Genomic DNA, 21,402 nt, shown 5'->3' with positions numbered 1-21,402 from the left:
AAGGGTATGTCCAGACGTGGGTCCCTTGCTCACTTTGCCACTGGATTCAAGCTAGCCTGGCTGATGATGGCTGATTAGCCAGAAACCGGTCCCAGGATTCTTGTTTCCAGTCTAGCGAAGATATGGCTTGGCAGTTTCGGCTGGACTGTTCCCATGAGGCACAGGGTCAGACTTATTTGCATATGGACATGTCTGAACTGGGGTGGCGGAGTGAGCTAAAGAATGATGATGGATTAAACCCAGATCAATTGACTGGGGGTGAGTGCTTGCAATGTTCAACACTCCGTCCATCATCCCCTTTGGTTTTTCCAAGGTCACCTATGGCATTTGGATAACACTAATGGTAGCATTTCAGCACTGACAAATTGTGTGTAATTTTGCCATCAGCTGGCACCCATAGCATGGGGACACCCATGACAAAATGCTGGTCTACAACAGTGGCTGCAGTTTTACATGTTTGTGGCACCCATAGCACATTTTGAAAAAATGGGGTAACCTCCTGGGGAGCATCTGGTTTTATTGGCTTGGGATACCATTAAAGCTGAATGTTTAATATTTGCCCTTTCAGTGCCTTTGTCTTTTTAGTACATTTATGTGAAAATTAGGATTTAAAATGCGTGATTTGAACCCATGATTTGTTCAAACTTTTCTTAGGGGGAGAACCCCCTTTAATCCTCATAGAAGATAATCATAACCTCTACACTTTCAAGATCACAAGCCACCACTGCAAAAACAGAAAATAAACACTGTCTTGATTAGCACTTTTTACTTTCTGCAGCTTCCACTGGGACCAGGACACTACCTTTGGGCTTTGTAGAATAAATTCAGTAATGCAATGCGAATGCTTCAGATCCAATAGAAAATGAGCTAAGAAACATATGTTTAAAAAAAGTTTTTACCATGTTACATTTTTGTGAATACATGAAAAATGATCTGTGTGTGTGCACAATACCACGCATGGGTGATAGTGCCTTAGAACAGAACATAAATCAAAATGTATTGCCAATTACAAATAACATAAGCCAAGAAAATAGTTCATTTTCAATATCTGGGCTATATCAATTAATATATTTGACATAACTAGTACTGGTTTTTAAATATTTTTTCTCTTCTTCCTGTAATTTATCAATACATTTCTCATTGCAGTATATACTAGGGAAACCATTAAAATATGTTCAGTGTTTTATGGCGCTGTATCCTCTTCATACAAACACATAATTTTTCATGTAATACGAAGACAAATTAGTAATGCACCCCAGGCATATCATGTCAATGACCTAATACAGGTGATGGATCAAATAATAATTGCCTGTGTTGTGTTGTAAATTATATTAACCATACAGCACGGAAATTCAGTGATGTCAGTTGTTGTGACGACATCCAGCTTAAGCTCGTGTGATATAATTCCTGGGAAGATCAAAGGTCAAAGGTCATATGATGTAACTTCCTGTTATGTCATTCACATCAAAGGTTATGCAATATCACTGCTACCCCGTGCATTTTGATGAATGGGTGTGCATGAGTTTCTGCCTATTATGGGGTTGCAAAAGAGATGAAACCACAATATATCCAGCACTACATTTGAGACTGACACTAGGAATAGGTTTTAAGGCTATTACTATAATATATATTACAATGCTTCTTTTCAATGTGAAGGGGCTTGATACAATTAAGAACTGCTGGGAGACAGACTGAGGGCAAATGATCACAGAAGTGGAATGGGCTAGTTTATTGGAATACCCTGGATGTGTTTCTAGGAACTCAAGGTTAAAATATGTCGAAAGTCAGATGATGTCACTTACTGTGATATCATTCACATCAAAGTATGTGCAATGCCACTTCCGCTACCCCTGGCATTTTGGTGAATTGATGCCCACGAATGTGCACCTATTACTGGGTTGCAAAATAGATTAAACCACAATATACCCAGTACTAAATTGGAGTCTGACCCTGGGAATAGCTTGTACAGCAATTACTATAGCCTTATAGCCCGCCATAGCGGGCTATACTAGCTATTAAAGGCCCGCTGCAGCGCTAAAGGCCGAGCCGAAGGCGAAGGACTTTAACAAGTCGGCTGGACATTAAAACCCAGTATAGCCTTGCTACGAAGGGCTATGAGGCTATTAGAACATTCTGCCACTACAGGGCAGAACGTTCTAACAAAACACAGCCTTCAGGGAGCGCGAGGGGATAGAAATCCCCTCAGGCTCCCTGAAGCCTTTGATCACAGCCAGAGCTGTGAACAAAGAAACATTGGAATATTGGCGCTCCGGGCTTATACCAGCCATTATAAGCCCGGAGCACTATATTGTTTTTAATGGACATTCCAATGTTCCAATAGGATATATATTACCATGCTCAAGGTCAATGTTAAGACATTTTTGACTATTACGCTAAATGTAAACTTAAACGTCTGACATATACCCTAGATTTGGCAGTGGGGACTGGGGCTTTTGCCACATGGTATGGAGCTGCCTAAAGTTTATTGATTAATAAAGTTACTACCCCATCTTAAGAGGGGGTAACTTTTCAATTGTTTGTGACCGCAGTTGAGGTCGTAAGCTGTAGACAAATTCCACTGTGACTCATAAAGAGGAGGGAAATGCCTTTTTTAAACCCTCTCCTTTTTGTGGCTCAGAAACTGTTGTGAAACCCCATTCATGAGTTGGAAATACTTTTGCAATTCATGAAAGAGGTTATTTTGGCTCAGTAAACTGCTATATCGTATAGCAGTAATGCATAGGAGAATCATGGTGGGTGGAAAGGCAGCTATGGAAATGGTTAACAAATGCACCCACATGTGCGTGAATAGAATTATAATGGGTCCAGTGGTGTGTGACCCTTAATGATAATTACAGAGATGATAATTTTATATATACGATCCTGAAAAGTCCAAGAGGGAAGTGTACAATCTGTGACTATATGTTTCTGGTACAAATTAAATTGCGGAGTTGTGTGGGTAAGAGTATCACAGGCTTCTCATATTTCAGGATTATTCCAATCATTTGTGAGCTTTTAGTAACCTAGTAAATCTGATTCTTGTATTTTTCACTCTATTTTGGTGTTATGTTTAATATTTCTCATTAGTTAAATATTGAACTCCCTGTACCAATCAATACCCACGATGTTTTGCAGATTAAACCTGAAGTCCAAAAATGTCCAACTCAAAATAATTCCTACTCAAATCACTAAAAAAAGGTTTCTGAACTATAAAACATGGCCTGAATATTTTAGAGATACTCATCTTCTTTCAGTTAACTGAATTAATCCTAAATATTGACAACTGCTCCTGAAATTTAGATTAGGGCTGTGCAAAATATAAATTAGGCCTGCTTGGCTGGTGACATGGTTCATTGAGTTGGCACACCTTTGTTGATCCATTGGCTGTATCAGCTTTTAAAATGAAATGTTAATAGCAACATTTTGCCAACACGTAATTTCGACAGGAAGAAGAGAAACGCCGGGGGTGGTTCCCATGGACTGAGACAAAAACTTGGTTTAGAGAATGACTTTCAGTAAATGACAGTAAACTAGCTGCTCTACTACTTACGAAACTCTGACCCAGAATCAGGTCGTCTACATATGTTTAGGCACCCGGTACCCAACAAACATGCATTGCACTAAGGCTGATGAATCTAAGCTTCAGACCCAAGCGATAGACTCTACACACTGGTCCAGAGACTGGTACTCCAAGGTAACTGAGGCTCCATAGCTGTGCTGTATCATTACAGTTCAGGGAGGTTTCTGACTTAGAAGTGTTGAGTAATAATCCCACAGATTCACCACATAAGCTCCTCAGTCAAGGAGATGCACCAATCGGCTACGCCTGGGGCTCATCTCGTACTGAGTAGGATTACTGCTGCTACAGTACATTCTCAGTAGGGTAAAATTAACCTTTCTGAAGACAGCCTAAACCTAGCTCATGTTCCCTATTAGTGGGTGAAGAAACAAACACTTGGTGAATTCCTATTCACAATGACTGGAAGAGCCATCATTGAAGGATCAAAAAGTGACATCGCTATGAATGTTTGCCTCTCATAAGCCAGTTATCCCTTTGGTAACTTTTCTGACACCTTCTGCTGGAAACGCAAAAAAGTCAGAAGGATCATGAGGCCCCGCTTTCACGGTCTGTATTCAAACTAAAAATGCAGATCAAGAAAGCTTTTGACTTCTGCTTAGCGGAAGGTTTCTGTTATCCTTGAGCGCGACTTAAGGTGCCTGTGTTTTTGTTTGACAGGTGTAAGCCTCAGAAAAACTACCTACCTGTCAATATCCCTGGAATGGGTTGCACCTGGCAAGTGCCAGGCATTTAGAGCTAGAAGAGCCCCACAGGCTAAGTGAAGTATCATTAAGAGTAGTAGTATTTCCCCAGTTGACTTGGACCCTGCAACTTATCCTACACCTCTCATGTCTCTTCACTGTGCCCGACTAGAGTTAAGCTCAACATGGTCTTTTTTCATGCTGTGTCTACCCAAATTGGTACCTTGGCTGTGGTTTCACTAGATTATAGGTAGGGAAAGTGGGAATCTTGTTCATCAATTCATGTGCATCACTAATTAGATGACAAAGAATTTGGCTACTCTTGTACCACCATAGAGCGGCACATTCTGCGTTATTATTGCTGTCCATCAGCATCAAATCGATCTTGTTTCCAAAAACACGAAGATTGTTCCAGAGTGCAACTACACTTCAAGATGCCTTTATAGAAACATGAATCATAAATTGAATTGAATAGAGAGAGTACACCCTCCAGTAACTACCTATCAATTTAACATTGCTTATTTCTAACTGGATCTTTCAACTATGAATGTCCTGTGCAGTGTAAGATTTGGTTATTATATGATTAGTATACAATAATGTGAGTTGTACTGAGTATGTGTATGTAGATTACAAAACATTCTAATGCATATTCTTTCATGCAGTGAATACTTCAATAATACATATTGTAATTTAATATCACACTTACCTATACCAATAGAACTTAAAATCAACATTAACATTTAACACATTTTTCACACTATGGGCCAGATTTTTCAATGTTTGCATTGCCCTTGTGCCATGCAATGAGACGCAAGGGCGACACAAAACCTAAGTGAGATTTGTCAAGCCACGCAAGGCCATTTTGCATGGCCCTGCATGACTTGATAAAATCAGAGTACCGCAAGGCAGCGCAAATCGCTGCTTTGGGTTACTCTGCCTCAGGAAGGCATTCCGTGGGTCAAGCGTGGGTGTTCCCAAACATTCACCCATGGATTTTGGTGCATTCCCAGATTTCCTATCAGTGGTCGACCTGGGAATGCATCAAATGATATGTCTCCCCAGGTGAGGTGTACCATGGAAAAATGTCCTCTTTCTAATGTGTGCTAAATTCTGCAACACACATAGAAAAAGGAAAATGACTCTGAGGATTGTTTCTGTGCAGGAAGGTGTCTCTTCTGCTCAAAAACAATCCTGCCTACAATGCAGGCACCCTTGCACCATGACTCAAGGGCACCTGCATTGGCACTAGGCAGCAAATTGTGTGCCAGCTCTAGGAAAGGACAGTAATGTGCTGTATAATGTTAAATATGGCACATTCCTGCCCTTTCATGCAGCACAGCACAACAAGTTGTCTTGCTGCGTTGAGTTGCGTGAAAGTTTGATAAATCTGAGTGTGTTTAAATGTCACATTCTGTGTTGTACTCCATCAGTAATATTGAATAATAACATTTATATAAATTCTACAAAATTAGGCTCACAATTCTGTACATATTTATCATACTTTGGCTATTAGTTAGGCATGAAATCTTACCACAATCCTCCATAGTAGTAATGCATACATTTTTCTTGAATGAGGATGACATTTGTAGTACTAGACAAGCAAGAGCAAAATCATTACATTGTAACCCCATTTCCCGACAATTTCTGATGAAACCATGACATTTTACAGTGCAGAGTTGTGACTTTTTTGAGTATCATCTTTTATGAACACTACATCTTCTTTTCTTAACTCACATTAACTATTCTTTCAATGAGGTTCTCTTTATGTTAGCCACCTACATCTTCTTGCTCGTTCAATCAGCAGCTCCAAGATCTTTATATGTCTTTTAGTTCAATGTTTTTGGATTTAAAACATACATTTGACACATATGCAGTTATTTCACCTACATATTTGCAACAAGATGAGCAGGAGAGTCGAGCCCAGGTTTGTAGGCTTCAACTCGAGGGACATTCAGAGTTGGGACCCGGGGCTCAGTCAGAGTTGCTTAACAGGGCATGTGGGATCTCGTTTCAGGCCCCTTGTGACAAGACAGGCCAGGAAATTAAACCCAGTGTTGGGAAATTACACACACCAGGCTAAGCCAGAGCTTTGACCCAATCCCCAATCAGAGCTTTTAAATCCAGCCAAATAAGGGAGATCTACATAGGCCTCCGGGACCCCATCCTGGGCGCATTGCTTCACTCCAAGGCCAGACAGAGCTCTGACATGGGGCCCAAAAAGGCAAGGCAGCACAAATCACTGTGTTGCCTTACTCTGTGCTAGAGAGGCGTTCCATGGACGTTTTAGAGGGTGTTCCCACGCAAAATCCATGGATTTTGGTGCTTCCCCTGATTTACAAAACTCAGTAAACCTAGGGATGCACCAAAACCTTTAAATAACTTTATTTCTCCTACTTTTGTTTCTGCTTTCCATGCGCACTGCATTCTGCAGCACACATAGATGGAGGACAAATCTTACCAGGATTGTTTTTGTGCAGGAAGGTGCCTTTTGACCATGGTCTCACCACAGTCAAGATAGTGGGCCCAGTCAGAGATGTTTAAGCAGACGAAGCAGGATGGCTGTACCTTGGCCTGTAGAAGCCCATCCTGGACACTCTGAGACACAGACTTCACGTTCAGGGGTCCTCACCCAAGACCCACCAAAGCTCTGACCCAGGGCCCAGTAATGCCATTTCTGCCCAGCAAAGAATAGGAGCCCACCCTGCTGTTACTCACGTGGACCTCAGGTGTGTCCCACCAGTTCTCTGATCTGGGAAACCTGGCAGAGCTTTCTAAACCACCAAGAACAGAGACTGGCTTGCTGGCTTCCAAGACCCTTGCACTACCCAGGGAGAGCAGCCAGATAGACAGTAAGTCACCCACACCTTTTTCCCTATTCATACGGAAGAAGTCCACTAACATTTCTATAATCCATGCACACAGAGTGACAGAAGGTGACATTCAAGAGAATGCATTTAATCTTCTGAAGCCCAGAATGGGTTTGAAGCTTCAAATGGGCTCTCATTGGGACTTTCAGGGAAACTAGAAATTCTGAACACTGAGTCACGCCCGGAAGTCATGTGTTTTTTAAATTTATTTTAAGTATATTGTGTTACCGTTGACGTTGGCATGGCATGGTTTGCACACCTGTGTCGACGTGTCTCACATGTGTAATTTTATATAACTCTAATTATCATTTTGCACACTACTACTTTAAATGAATTTTGCTAACTCAAACAGTAACTATTCAAATGCAATATCATCTGTAGAGAACAAACATCTTGACTCATAACCATGAGGCGTAATGCCAAAGTGCAGCACAGACTGCAACAAGGGTGTCAGTGGGTGTGTGGTTGTTAGGCAGGTGCTAAAAGCAAGGTTACACGCGTGGACTGGTCATTCATGGCTTTCAGTTAATTTTACCATTCATAGTGTGCACTTGTTCTTGACTCAAGCCATTTTTGATAGGGCATTTGAAAGTCATCAAGGTCCTTAGTGGAAGAAAATACAAGTCAAGTAGCACATTCAGGGGAATATTGGGAGCAGGGGAGCCAATCAAACTGGTAAGAATGCAGTCTGTAACTTCTTTTATACGCCTTCAGTGGAAGCGTTCTTACAACTGACTGACTTTAGTGGGTCATGAGAGAGTGAGTGTTACACGCTTGAAGTTGGTGTCTATCAATACCATTAGTTATTAATCACTATCCTCTTAATTGTCTATTCACTATGGCTCAGGCTGTGAGCCATGTGAGTACCACTAACTCATATAAATGACTAGCTGTGAGAAACCAACATCTGTCTATGTCTGCCTGCTTTATCACACACTCCCTTCACCCTTGAGACAGATAGAAATATTTAGAACCTCCTTGTGCTCTTTTAGAAATAGTGCAAATGGCCACTGAAATATTTTACTATTGTTCTACTACTGTCTTATCTCATCTTTTCATAGCTATTTATAGTTTGTGATTGGTGACCCTGACCTATAAATATATGGTCTGAGATTTCAAACTCTTTCCATGCATATGTATTTATTAAGAGTTTCCATACCTCACTTTCGTTGTCTTTTGTTTCATCTAAGTTTTCATCGTCTGGATGAAAACCATTTTGGGTGATTATGGGCTCCTCTTCATCTCCACTACCTTCATTTAGCTCTGAGTGCAAGTGGTCAGGTTCCTCTTCTTCTTGATCATCCAGATTTTCCTCCTCATTGTCTGCATCCTCAAAATTATCTTGCAGTGTTTCCTCATCTGCTTCTTCTCCATTAATAACCTCAGTGTCTCTCAGTTCACTTTCTTCCTCTTCAGCCTCTTCTACATCTTCTTTCTCCTCTTCAAAAGCAGCTTGGTCCTCACCGTCTTCCGCTAATTCCTCAGCATTGTCCTCTTCATCATTCGCAACTAGCCCATCTGTCTCTTCTTCTAATAGGCCATTTTCTTCTTCCACTGTTTCTGCTGCTCTCTGAAGAAACAAGAAATGTATTTTAAAATGAATTTCTACAGAGTCTTCTCATCAGAAAAAAATCAAAGCTCTAACACAAAAAACACCCAAGGTTGAGCACAAAACCAAATACAAAGATATACAAAGTCATTTTTGTGATTTCTAATGCCCACTTGCTAAATTGCTCTGTGTGGGTTAGTACAGAATACAAAAGTACAACAACCAATATGCTGCCAATTGTGGGTCTGATTCACTAAGGTCAGTCGTGGGGAAGACTCTGCACTCGGCGCAGTATCTCTCAGAGATGCCGCCCAAGTACGGAGACTACCCCACGACTGCAGGATCTCCACCCCAAGTGCCGAGAACCTTTGTGAATCAGGTCCAATGTGTTTACTCTTTAAGGAACCCCAATTTGATGGCAATCCTCTGATATAAAGACATTTATCAATCTCTGCTTATTGAAGTCTTGGTTTTATAATTTTCCAACGCTAGCAGTGACATACACATCCCACAACAAATAAATTATAATGCTAATAACATTTGTTAGCGGTAGTGAATTGGAATGGTTCTTTGCTCCAAAGGTTATATATCTGCAAACGTTTAAACAACAAGGGGGGAGAGAGAGATGAAGGTGGATTCGTTCTCCCAGGTAATGTAAATAAACAGTAAGAATCCAATAAAATTGGTGATGTGTTCCCTACTGTGGTGGGGAGCACAGAGTGTTTTTAAAATACCCCTCACACACCAAAAGGACCCTTGGTGTCATGCTTCATCATTGGGGTCTTCGCACCCCTCTACGGGATGTGGCGTGCTGCGACCTACGACTACGCGGGAGCACTGGTAATGCAGACTATGCATGGTGCATGTGAGGGTTGGGTGTGAGTATGTGGTGGGGTAGTGTGAGTAGGTGAATGTTAAAAAAGGACCTGGCTCGTGGGGTAGGTCAGAACTATTTTAATGAGCCCCCGGGCTGGTACTGTTAATAAATGGTGCAGATTGAGGTGATTATGTGTAATTAAGCACATCGCCTCTTGGGTGCGTCGACATGTTTCGGAGATCAACTCCTTCTTCAGGACAGGGTGCACCACACCCCACCTTACTCACGTTTTCTTAAGTAAAAGGTGTATTTACAAAAGAGTGGAGATGTAGTACTATAATATGCCTACAAATGTAATGAAATCCTTTGCCAATATGCAAACAACTTCTTGGTCTTGGTATAATGCCTCATGAACCTCCAAACGTTGGGGGTAGCCCTGGCCCAATGGCGGAGCCGCGTTCGGGGGAAGAAGGAGGTTACGACTACTGTAACTCGAGCCATTTGGCCAGGGCTACCCCCAACGTTTGGAGGTTCATGAGGCATTGTACCAAGTGGTGGGCTGGTCTCGCACCGGCTATTAGGATGCCGCCACCACCGTGGCGGTGGCATCCTCTATTCCCAGCAATGTGGCGGGTGGTGCTCATAGCACAATGCTGGGAATGCACCGTGTGCATTGTCATGCACAAGGTGACAGGCACCATGTCCATGACAATGGTACCCCCCATGTGCACCCCCACACCACAATACCCGGGGGGCCCGCAACGGACCCCCGTAAGTGAATTCCGCATGACTTTCCGTGGCGGCGTTCCTGCTCCCATGCTAATATGGATTGCAGTGTCTAGCAGAGACCGCCACCATATTAAACCCTTTCCCGCCCAGTCGACTTGTCGACCGGGCAGAAAAGCGGCAGATGGTATTCCCGTCCGCTGAGGTACCCCCGCCATATAATGGGTGGCGGGCAGGGAATGCAGCATGTGGGTGGTGGCGATCCACCCTACATCCTAATGGACCCCTAAGCTTTTCACACCCTTAGTTCTAAACCCTTTTTTAGATGTTTCGTTAATTGGCGTTTAAACCGTCATAACTTTTCTTTCCTCAAATGTTATCCACATATTTTTTTTTCAATATCCTGGGGATCCTAAATGTTTCCACTGTTTGTAGATTCCACAGAGGAAACTGAGAAAAAGTCAAAATATAACTATTTACTTTGCAGAAAAATTAAAAGAGAAAAAGTGCTGTGCAAGAAAGTGCAATTGCATAAGCATGTTGTCACGATCGACGTACTTATTTCACATTAGTCTGGGCTGTTTCCAGTTTTGTCTTTATTGGAGCTTTAGGATTTGAGTTTTCAGTTGCATATTTATGCTGCTTTCATGCAGCGCAGCACAGCAAACCACCTTCCCTGCGCTGGTTGAAAGGGAACGGGTAGGAATGCACCACATTTAACATAATACGACGCATTCCTGTCCATTCCATGCACTGGCGCCCTTTTGCCTGCCTAGTGCCAGTGCAGGCAGTTAAAAATAACATTATTATTGACTGCCACTACACATCAATATATTTATCAATCATAAACCCCTCACATTGATGATATAGGCATAGATAAGACCATTTGTAAAAAAATAATCTTTTTTATATGGACTTGAGTGCAAAGGTGAGGTCTCAGCCAAACGGGTAAGTGTCAAGTAGAAACAGACCAATGCAATACATCAAATCAATTTATAGGGCCAAGTGGATATTTGTTGCTGCTTATGGAGCAGCTGTTTGTGGTTATGTCAATGGTGTCCTTCAGACAGAAGAAAATAGTTTTTGTCAGAAAATTCAAGTGACTCTACATGTTATCTGCCATCAAGAACATGGTATACAATACCTGGAGGATACTACTAGCCTTTTACCTTTGCGTCCATGGCTGTCTTTACAGTCAAGAGTTAGTGTGAAGCTTAACTAGGAAATTATTTTAAAATGAATTATACAAATGATTCCCGAAGCTGAAGTACATTAAAAATTCATTTATTGAAATTGGTCGGCCTCAAGTATACAATAGTCTGAGAACTCACAAAGTACACTTAAAAGTTTGGCTGTTATGGATTCAATAACATTGTGTTTAATGATGGCTGTTGTGCTCAGACAATGATGCACTTCAAGTTTTTTGTGATCTTTTTAAACTATAACAGGAATTTCATTTCAAAACCAGAGGCTAACATCATGCATTAATCTTTTAATTGCATTGCATTCCTGCAGCACCTTTAAAAAGCATTACAATAATACAATTTCAATCTAGAACTATAACACCAAAGTCCATAAAAATTCCCTGCAGAGAACACTCTTCCTCTTTTAAATGCTGCTCCTGAAAAGAAAAGTACCAAGTATGAAATGTTGGTGTATGAAGTGTGTTTTATAATTACTTAATAATGTTAATGTGTATGCTTGTTAAACTTTTAATCACCTCTCTCCCTGTTTGACTTTGACACAATGTTTATTGTAGTTCAATATTAAATGTTTGATATCAGGTTCTACCCATTGGTGGTCTGACAAAAACAAACATTCACTTCCCTTTTTCCTCCCCTACCACAGAATATCATACAAAGTCATGCTCCACTTGGTTGCACTTTCCACTGATTGGAATATGAGAAAAAAAACGTATGTATGTCTCCCTCACCTTTTACTCCTGTTATACCTCATACCCCTCAAATGTACACCATATGGAGTAATAACTCATATGGTACATTTTATCGACCTAATGCCAAGACACAGTGGGGCATATTTACAAGCAAATTATTTTGCAGTACCATGCTCCACCGTTTCCTAAATGCAGGAAAGCGCCATATATATATACACAAAATGGTGCACCCCTGTGTTTTCCCTAGCACTGGCACTAAAAATAGCTGCCTAACATTAACACAGACCCCATTGTGCCTTAGTGCAAGGGTGCCTGCATTGCAGGGAATGACTGTTCATGTGCAGAAAGGTGTCCATTCCTGCACATAAACAATCATTCTGCAGCACACATAAAAGTAGCAAATCGTCACTATTTAAGGATTGTTTATGTACAGGAAGGGCCACTAGGTCCTTTACATTATCATGCATTACAGAGAATAAAAGGAAATGCTTTGAGGAAACGTCTCTGGTATGGAGACAGAGTAGCGCTGAATCAGGAAGCAAGGGAGGAGTTTAATTGGTGAGTGCATAATATAGAAGCATGAAATGATAAGGCCATATTTGGATGTGTTCAGGACATTGTTTTGGAAAAAGATGCCAGCTTGAGAGACTGGGTGGCATGGTTAGGGGAGCAACAGGCAGGGGGAATATAGACAGAACAGAAGAGGATGAGGCACACAAATAGTTTGGAGTTAGGAGAAGGAGTATATGTTTTGAAATGCTTCAAGGAGATTTAGAAAGGTCAGACTGTGCTGATGAAGATGGACAATGTATCGATTGACTAAGAGAGAGCAGGTCCTGTGGTTTATCGGAGTTAGCAAAATAATGTGATAGTTTTTTTGGAAGACAAGATAAAGGTGAAGTCAGAGTACTTAACAGAGCAATTGAATATGATAGCAGATTGGAATTCATGGACCATAAGGTATTACAGCAATTGGAAGCTGGACTACTGGAATTTCGGAAAATAGAGAAAAATTGGGGTCCTTTGCAGGTGGATCTTTTTGCAAGCAGACTGATATTCCAATTGGAGAAATATTTCAGCTGGATACCACATCCAGGGGCATCTGCAGTGGATGCATTTCAGCGGTTTGGATGAGGATGAGAGCCTATGCCTTTCCTCTGTTTGCAATGATTCAGAGGGTTCTTTAGAAAGTGAGAATAGAAGAATGGCAGTTAGTGTTGGTTACAACATTTTGGGTGTCTCAAGTGTGGTTTCCATCAGTGATGGAATTAGCATGTGCAATACCTTTTATGATTCCAGCAACGGAAGGTTTGCTGAGGAATGAAGAATGAGAAGAGCATCCTTTAGTGCAGGGCAAGGTGTTGAACCTTCTTGTACGGAAAGTGTCAGGAGATCTAAAGGCTTCAAAGGACTTTAGAGCGGTGCTCTTGAATACTTGGGGAGTCTTGGGCACCAGGAAAAAGAAGATATAAGGAGAATGTGATCTTGTTGGTGCATGGAGAGGAGTTTGGATCCTGTGGTGGCTCCTGCCATAGAGGTGGTTTATTTTCTGGTAGAGCAATTTGAAAAAGGTTTGAGTTCTAGAACAATGATTTGTTATAGATCAGCAATTTCAGTTGGACATGTTCAAGTGGATGGCAAATCAGTGCAAAGAAACACTATGATATGTAGAGTTTTGAAGAGTATGAAGTTAAGAAGACCACCTAGAACAATGTATAACGTTTTATCGAATGTGAATATTGTGTTGTCTTTATTTGAATTCTGGCCAGTAATTAAAGATTTTTATTTCATGAAACTTTTAGTAAAGTTAGCCTCTTTGCTATGTTTAATATCTTGTAGAAGGGTATCATATATTACAGCATTGGCGGAGACTAGCAAAATGTATCGACAAGATGGTTGTATTTTGAAATTTGGAAAAGAACAAAGACTATAGGCCTAATTACGAGTTTGGGGGACCCTCCGCTGTATTGCAACTACAGCAGTGGGACCACCAAAGGACCGCTGAAACTCCTGAGGATCCCCGATCTGCGGCACTGCCAAAAATATTATGAGTTTCTTCACTGCAACCGTTTTCATGGCAATGGACCCGCCATGAAAAGGGTGGTGGTGAGGAAACTAATGGAATTCTACAGGGACCACTGTTGCCTCTGTGTATGGAGGTGCATAAAGGGGCACGTGTAGTGCCGCCCCTTTATTTTTGCACTCCCCGTTCCTGCACGGACAGAAATGCACAACATTGTGCTTTTCTGTCCGTTCAGGAATGGGCTGCCGCGCTCCTATGGTGGTGGCTTTCTAAGGCTCTCCTATGAGCATTAGAAAGGCTGCACTGTGGGAATGCCACCGCAGGACCGCCCGCCAGGATTACAACTCGTAATCCGGCGGGTGGACTGACTATCGTTTGACAGTCTTGGAGGGGGGCACTGGTGTGGCAGCCCTTTCCAAGAATGCCAAACTCGGAATCAGGCCAAATGTCTGAGTTAGTCTTTAATCCAAGTTTCCCTGATTGTAAGAAGTTATGTGTAGAAGAATACCTGAGTGCTTATGAGAACAGAATGATGGAATACAGAAGAGGAAGGCAGAATCAATTGTTGAGACTGATAGAGCACCATGGTGTTTGAAAAATTGTAGGGGTGCATCATAATCGTTCATAGTCTGCACCCGCATATTTAGAGGACACTACTAATGTTTGGTTTTAGAAATGTAGAACTAATCGAGAGTGTTGCCAAATATAGAATTATGCTCATATCATTTATTGATTAATGTAGTGCTTAATCTAGTTAATAATGCCTTAAGTAACTTAGGATCAATTGCTCTGTGTATACAATGTGCCTCGAGATTGAATGTGCCATATTAAAGTTGCATGTGTAGGCTGCTTAACGTAATGCTTTAACATGAGAATAATGTTCAATAACATAGAGTGTAATGTTATGATTGCTGTATTGGAAATGCGTTTAAAGGAGTAAAGGCCTGAGAGAAGAAAGGTTAGCAGAGGCCTAATTGTGGTTTTCTTAGCATGACTGGAGATGGTGGGTTAGGAAAGGTGCTTTGAGAAAGAAGCTTGTGGTTGCAGTTGAATTACGAATTGAAACTTAAAGAGTACAAGGGTATTGTTCTCATGCATTTCTTTTGCAGGTGCAAGGCCACAAAACTCGTTAGGTAGAATGAGCCATTATTTAGAGTAGGAGTGCGGATGAGAGGCGTCTACAGGAATGCTCACTCGCAACATTAGGTGGAGAAGGTGCCTGGGATTCAAGGACACAGCAACAGTTTTTGGAAGATGAAGGTTCAACACTGGAAAAGTATGAGGGGCTGTTCCTGCTGAAGGGGGAGTGCCATGGGCGTATCCCTTGTTTTTGGGATTTTGTATTAGAGAGCTCTTTAAAATCGTGGATTCTCTGTGCTCTCTCCAGGTGCCAGACCCTGTGGTTGCTTCACAGGAGCTATGTAATAACATATCTGATTTCTTCTATAAAAAAAATAGATGATATCTACATAGCTCTACAATCGCAGAGGAACTCTCTGAGTTCTGAGGACTTCTCCCGAATTAATCTGCTGGAATCCTGGAGTAGAGACACTTCCCAGTCCCTCGTACAGTTCCCTGCTCTCTCTCTAGACGGACTGAACAGCCTGTTGGACAAAACGAAATCGTCCTCCCCATTGGACCCAGTCCCTTTGAAACATCTTAAGAACTGTAGGGACATCATTCTTCCTCCGATGCTGGAAGTAATGAATGGAGCCTTGGAACAAGGCATCTTCCCATCACTTTGGAAGAAAGCCATTGTAAAACCGCTGCTGAAAAAGACCACCCTAGACCCCGGAGTACTGAAGAACTTCAGACCCATCTCCCTCCTGCCGGCTCCTGCCAAGATGTTGGAGACCCACCTGAACTTCCATCTTTCCAACTTCCTGGATGCTTCAGGTTTCTTGGATGGGTCCCAACATGGCTTTAGAAAGCTGCATAGTACGGAGTCTGCCTTGACTATGGTCATGGATAACATCCGCAGGAAAGTTGATTTGGGTCAGACCACCGTGCTGGTGTTGCTGGACCTTACAGCAGCTTTTGACACCCTGTCTCCCTTTACCTTAACATCCAGGCTAAGGGAGGCAGGTATAGAAGGTCCGGCCCTCAGTCTCCTGAGCTCCTTTTTACAGCAACGAGAGCAGCGTGTCATGCTAGGTGAGTACCTCTCCCCTGCTAAGTCTTTGCAATGTGGGGTGCCACAGGGGTCGGCATTGAGTCCGACCCTGTTTAACATCTACGTGGCCCCCCTTGCAAGACTAGTAAGATCTCAGGGGATGGAGGTAGTATCGTATGCCGACGATACGCAGATTATGGTATCCCTGACCCACTCTGTGACTGAAGCCGCGTCAAACTTTAGAGCCTGCATGCAACTTGTTGCAGAGTGGATGATTTCCAACTCCCTAAAGTTGAACGGGGACAAGACAGAGGTCCTGGTCTTTGGCAAGGACCAGGGCATGTGGTCAGGTGAGTGGTGGACTCCTCTGTTAGGCATCTGCCCCACACCTACTCAATCTGCCAGGAACCTTGGTGTCATCTTTGACACCCAGCTCTCTATGGAGCTTCAGGTCAATCGAACGGTGGCTACCTGTTGGGGTGTCATTAGGACCCTGAAAAGGATTGTTCATTATCTTTCCTTACAGGCACGGAAACAGGTGGTGATCGCCCTTGTTGGCTCAAGGCTGGATTATTGCAATTCACTCTATGCCGGGGCCAACAAGGGCCTTCTGCAGCGCCTGCAGGTTATACAAAATGCGGCAGCACGCTTTGCCCTGGCCCTGCCTTGGCTGTCATCTATGACCTTGGCGAGGAAGAATCTCCACTGGCTCCCTATTCCCTCAAGGATTATGTTCAAACTTCTCTGTTTAACATACAAGGCGTTAAGTGCAGGCCCGGCTGATGCCCTTGGATCCCTACTTACCAGATATGTCCCGAAAAGATGCCTGCGCTCTAGTGAGCTCAATCAACTGGTAATCCCTCGAGCCAAGAAGGCTAGATGGGGGAGCAAAGCTTTCTCCATTCTGGCACCCCAGATGTGGAATTCACTCCCCCTTGAGATCAAAGCATTGCCTTCTCTTGACCTTTTTAGGAAGTCATTGAAAACTTGGCTTTTTATTGGAGCATAAGTTCTGTTTCTGACTACTGACAGCTAGTTATTTGATTTAGGCGCCTTGACGCCCATTGGGCATAGCTGCGCATGATAAATGCCATTTCAAAGTGCCCCGAGGGTGGAAAGTCAGTTGCTATTGAAGCTAGGGTTAGGGCCAGTTGGGTTTAGACTGAATCCTGTCTAAGGCAGTCCAGTTGGATGTGCAGTTAGACATGGGCCTTAGTTGGAACTAGGCAGGAGAAATTAAGGAGCATCTTAGAATGAGCTCGGTAGCTAGGGTTACTTACCTGGAAAAAGTGAATGTGCTTCTTAAGGAGCCTTCACAGCTGACACCTTTTTCTCTTGCCTGGGAGGTATGTTAAGTAGGGATGTCACTTTAGAATTAGTGTAGGGACAGACTAATCTTTTTCTTTTCCATTGGAACCTATGCAGTCAAGTTTCCCAGTGGGCACAGTGATCGCATGTCTAATGCTTCTTGAATTTACTCTGCTTTTTATTCTCAGTCATCTGAGACTCTTGCGTAGGATTATGTTTGTATTAGTGCCAGTTTATTTTTTAAACCTCTTGCTGGGAAGCTTGTATGTCCAGTTATTTTTGGCTTTGTAATAAATTCTTAAACTTTTCCTCGGAGTCAGTGGTCCTTTAGATTAAAAACTGTATTGATTTTGATAATCTGTCAAGGTATATTGAATTTAAAGAAGTTCCTTCACACTTCCAAGCAGACCAATGAGACCAGTCGCCTGAGGAATCCTCGGAGTGGTAAGGTGAAAATCTAGGGGGGAATCCCAGCGTCCCCAATATCCTATGTTAAGCCACACTTGTGCAGTGAGTAATGCTACTACCGCCCAGATTAATTTAATGGGTAATGGAACAAGCAGGAATAGATGTACAACTATATATAGCACATTCATTAAGAGGTGCAATCGCAAGTAAAGCTTTTTTTGTGGTGGAGACGGGATGAAATTCTGAAAGCAGCTGATTGGTCAAATGCAAGTACCTTTGCAAAGAATTACTTTAGACTCGTAAAGCATATGGCAAATGTGGCGTTGAAGGGCTTTCAACATGCATAATGTTAGCATCCGTCTTGAAATGAAATGTCGATTCTCCAAATGTTACAAATAGAGAATCAAGATTTTATTAAATACACAAAGGCTAACATAATTCCAACCAACACTTCCCTTAAAGAAAGAAAAAAGAAGCATAAAGAAAAAATATTAAAGGGAAGAAGTGGAGGGACAGAATTATGTATGTGGAGGTTATTAATAAAAGAACACATTTTAAATCTGCAGGTGAAACATACAAAGTCATTGGTATATGGTAATAACTTGTTTGCTATTCTTAGATGCACAATAAAAAAGGATGAAGAAAAGGAGCTGGATAGTGACAATTCATGGAGAAGACAAGAATACGGGGAAAAAGGAGGAAGAGTGTTCTATGTGGGGAATATTTATGGACTGTGGTGTTCTAGTTTTGGATTTAAGTTTTATTGTTGTAAAGTTCCTTAAAGGTGCTGAAGGAGTGGCAATTAAAAGATCAATGCATAATGTTAGCCTTCGTGTCTTTAATGAAATCTTGAGTCTATATTCATAACATTTGGTGAATCCTCTTTCTCTTTAAAACCCTTGTTGTGAGAGCAGTAATTTGATAACTGTAGAGCCAGGGCCAGCTTTAACACTGCTGTCGCCCAGTGCGACAGTTGCTTTTGTAATACCATCATTTCACCTCCTTCTCCACTAATTCCCTTGCTACCACTATTCAACAGTGCTCCTCATTTCTCCATAATCTTTCTCGGACATATATGTAATTTTTATCACAGCACTACTCATAGTTAACTCACACTCAGGGCCTTGTTACGATGGTAGGCAGATGAGTGTCTGACGGCCATTGCAGTGTGAATGAGAACACCAGATAAGGAGTCGGTTTTCCCACCTGCCAAATTACGATAAGACCGCAGTGTAGGGCCACAGCACACACCACAGTAGAAAAAAGCATCTTTTAAACATCCATGCACATTGTGCCAGGCACCATGTGGAGGCTGACACACGGAGCATGGATGTTTGGGGGGCACCACATGTGCCCCCATGGCCAATTAGCAGTTCACTTAGCAGTACCCTTCTGGCTGCCTTTCCATGGCAGTGGTACCATGATGAAAAGGCAATTGGAAAGGGACATCCTAATCCCTAAGGTGGTGCCTGCGCAGACACCACCCTCATGGTAGGGATAAGAGTCCGACCTCTGTCCCAAAGGACTCCTTGAGCCTGTTGGATGCAACAGTCCTTCCCTTGACATCATCGCTCCGACCATGTAATCCGGCAGTCGGACTGATGGCCTAGATGTAGGGTGGACCACCACCAACGGCCTGTCGATAGTGGTCCACCCAACATCAAAATTAGGGTCTTCGTTTTGTGATCCTGATGGTACATGTTCTTTGCAGCAGGCACATTATTCCTCCGTGCTACCTATGATGAGTCAAAACTGCCACTAAACCAACTTCCGATCTCTCACTAGCAGTACATTAATCACCATAGTTATCTTGACATTTTTATTGTTGCCTGAAACTGCTGGACGCACAAGCAATACAGCACCCGCCCCCACCAACTGCACCACCTGCACTGCCCTAAATCCGTTCCTGTGTAGAACTGCATATCTCGATCATTAAATGTTACCATCAACTGTAATTATTTATGGTGTGGGAAAGTTTTTCAAAACATGCAATGTTTCTAAGGACATATTGGTAAACATTTTATGAGTTTTATGTATTCCTGCAATGTTTTCTGATAACGAAAATTCAATGACTTATTATACTTCTACTTGCTCTATTTATATTGGAATAGGGATGCTGAAATAAACAATTGAGGAAAATTGAATTTTGCCTTGTCATATGTGCCTACGTGTCCCCCACCCTATGTTATATGTGCATGATCGATATGCATATATCCCCCTATGATCGATTAAAGACGCAATCATAGTTGTGTCCAACTCTAGTATGCCAGTATCCAGTTCTCATGAAAGCAACGAGTATTAGGCCTATGTTGCCACGTTTTACAGTGTGCACGTTAATTCACCGCATTGTCCCCGTTTCTAGGCCTCAAAAGGGCCCGGACACCAGATTCAAGCTCCAGTCTCCTGAAACCCACTCCGAGGAGCGATGCAGCCCCCACCTGCATCCCTGACCCTTCACTTACTTCCTGCCGCGCAGCACGGTGCCCGGCCTGGCTCTGCCTGCCTGTCTGCCAAGAATATGTTATGCTTCTAGTTATCAGTCCAGCTTTCCTTCTCCGCATTCCTAAGCTACTGAACCGTATAAACATCTCCAGCTATAGTCTAGTCTTTCTGTCTCCATGTCAGAGAATTACTGTATTAATATTCATGAAGATTCATAGCACACGCAATACATGTAGAATATATGCATGCACCAGCCTTAGTGTCAAGTAGCCTTTGCCCTGATAACTTTTAGATTCTATCAACATGTACTCCAAACACCAGATACCAGATATGCTATAGGTACATGTCGTCCTGACACCGCAGACTTTAGTCTCCTCTTCTAGTGTAGAAGTCATAGCCCCCAGTTCTCCCTGGTAACACGTCATTGCCCGTTTGCGCGCACCACTAGGTTAAAGGTCCCAGCTACTCAGGTAGCCCCCTCCATGTTTCCGCCCATTCATGACACTTCTGTGACGTTTCTCATCACATGTCTACGTGCACGCCCTGTGCACGCCTTCTTTTCACGCCCATGTGTTCTTATCTTACGCTTGTCACTAGTTACGCCTACTGTATGTAATGTATTTGAAATGTCTTACTATATATACACTGCACTGTTAATGAAATGGAGCAGCTGCCTTCCTTCCTATTTTATTCCAGGCTGTCCCGATCCAGTCCCTTCCCTTTTGCCTGAATAAAGCCTGTTCAACTCGGATACATCGGATCCTGCCTCTTATTTATTGAGCTATCTGTTATTGTTAATATATTCAAAAATAGAACCGGTATTTAATTATTTATTTACCACATAATGGCGCCCGAATAGGGACGAGCCCCTTCCTCACGCGCTGGCGATGCTACGCAGGCCCCCTGACCCTCTGCAGCCGTGACGGAACAATACCGTGCACGTGCAGATATTTCTGCTTCAAGTCTCCCTCAGGCCCACGGAGGAGACGGAGACT

The 21,402-nt window shown here is 42.5% G+C and overlaps 1 protein-coding gene across 1 annotated transcript in view; it reads right to left on the bottom strand.

The window, feature by feature from the left end:
• DCDC2 (doublecortin domain containing 2) overlaps nucleotides 1-21,402 on the bottom strand; it is a 739,932-nt gene that overhangs the window by 22,559 nt on the left and 695,971 nt on the right. The window contains exon 9 of the mRNA XM_078687928.1: nucleotides 8,287-8,697. Coding sequence (XP_078544054.1) covers nucleotides 8,287-8,697 — 411 coding nt within the window. The remainder of the gene's footprint in view (nucleotides 1-8,286; nucleotides 8,698-21,402) is intronic.

The sequence above is a fragment of the Lissotriton helveticus genome, chromosome 4_1 (assembly GCF_964261635.1).
Source record: "Lissotriton helveticus chromosome 4_1, aLisHel1.1, whole genome shotgun sequence".
Taxonomy (NCBI): Eukaryota; Metazoa; Chordata; class Amphibia; order Caudata; family Salamandridae; genus Lissotriton; species Lissotriton helveticus.
This window is presented reverse-complemented; position numbering and strand designations above follow the sequence as displayed.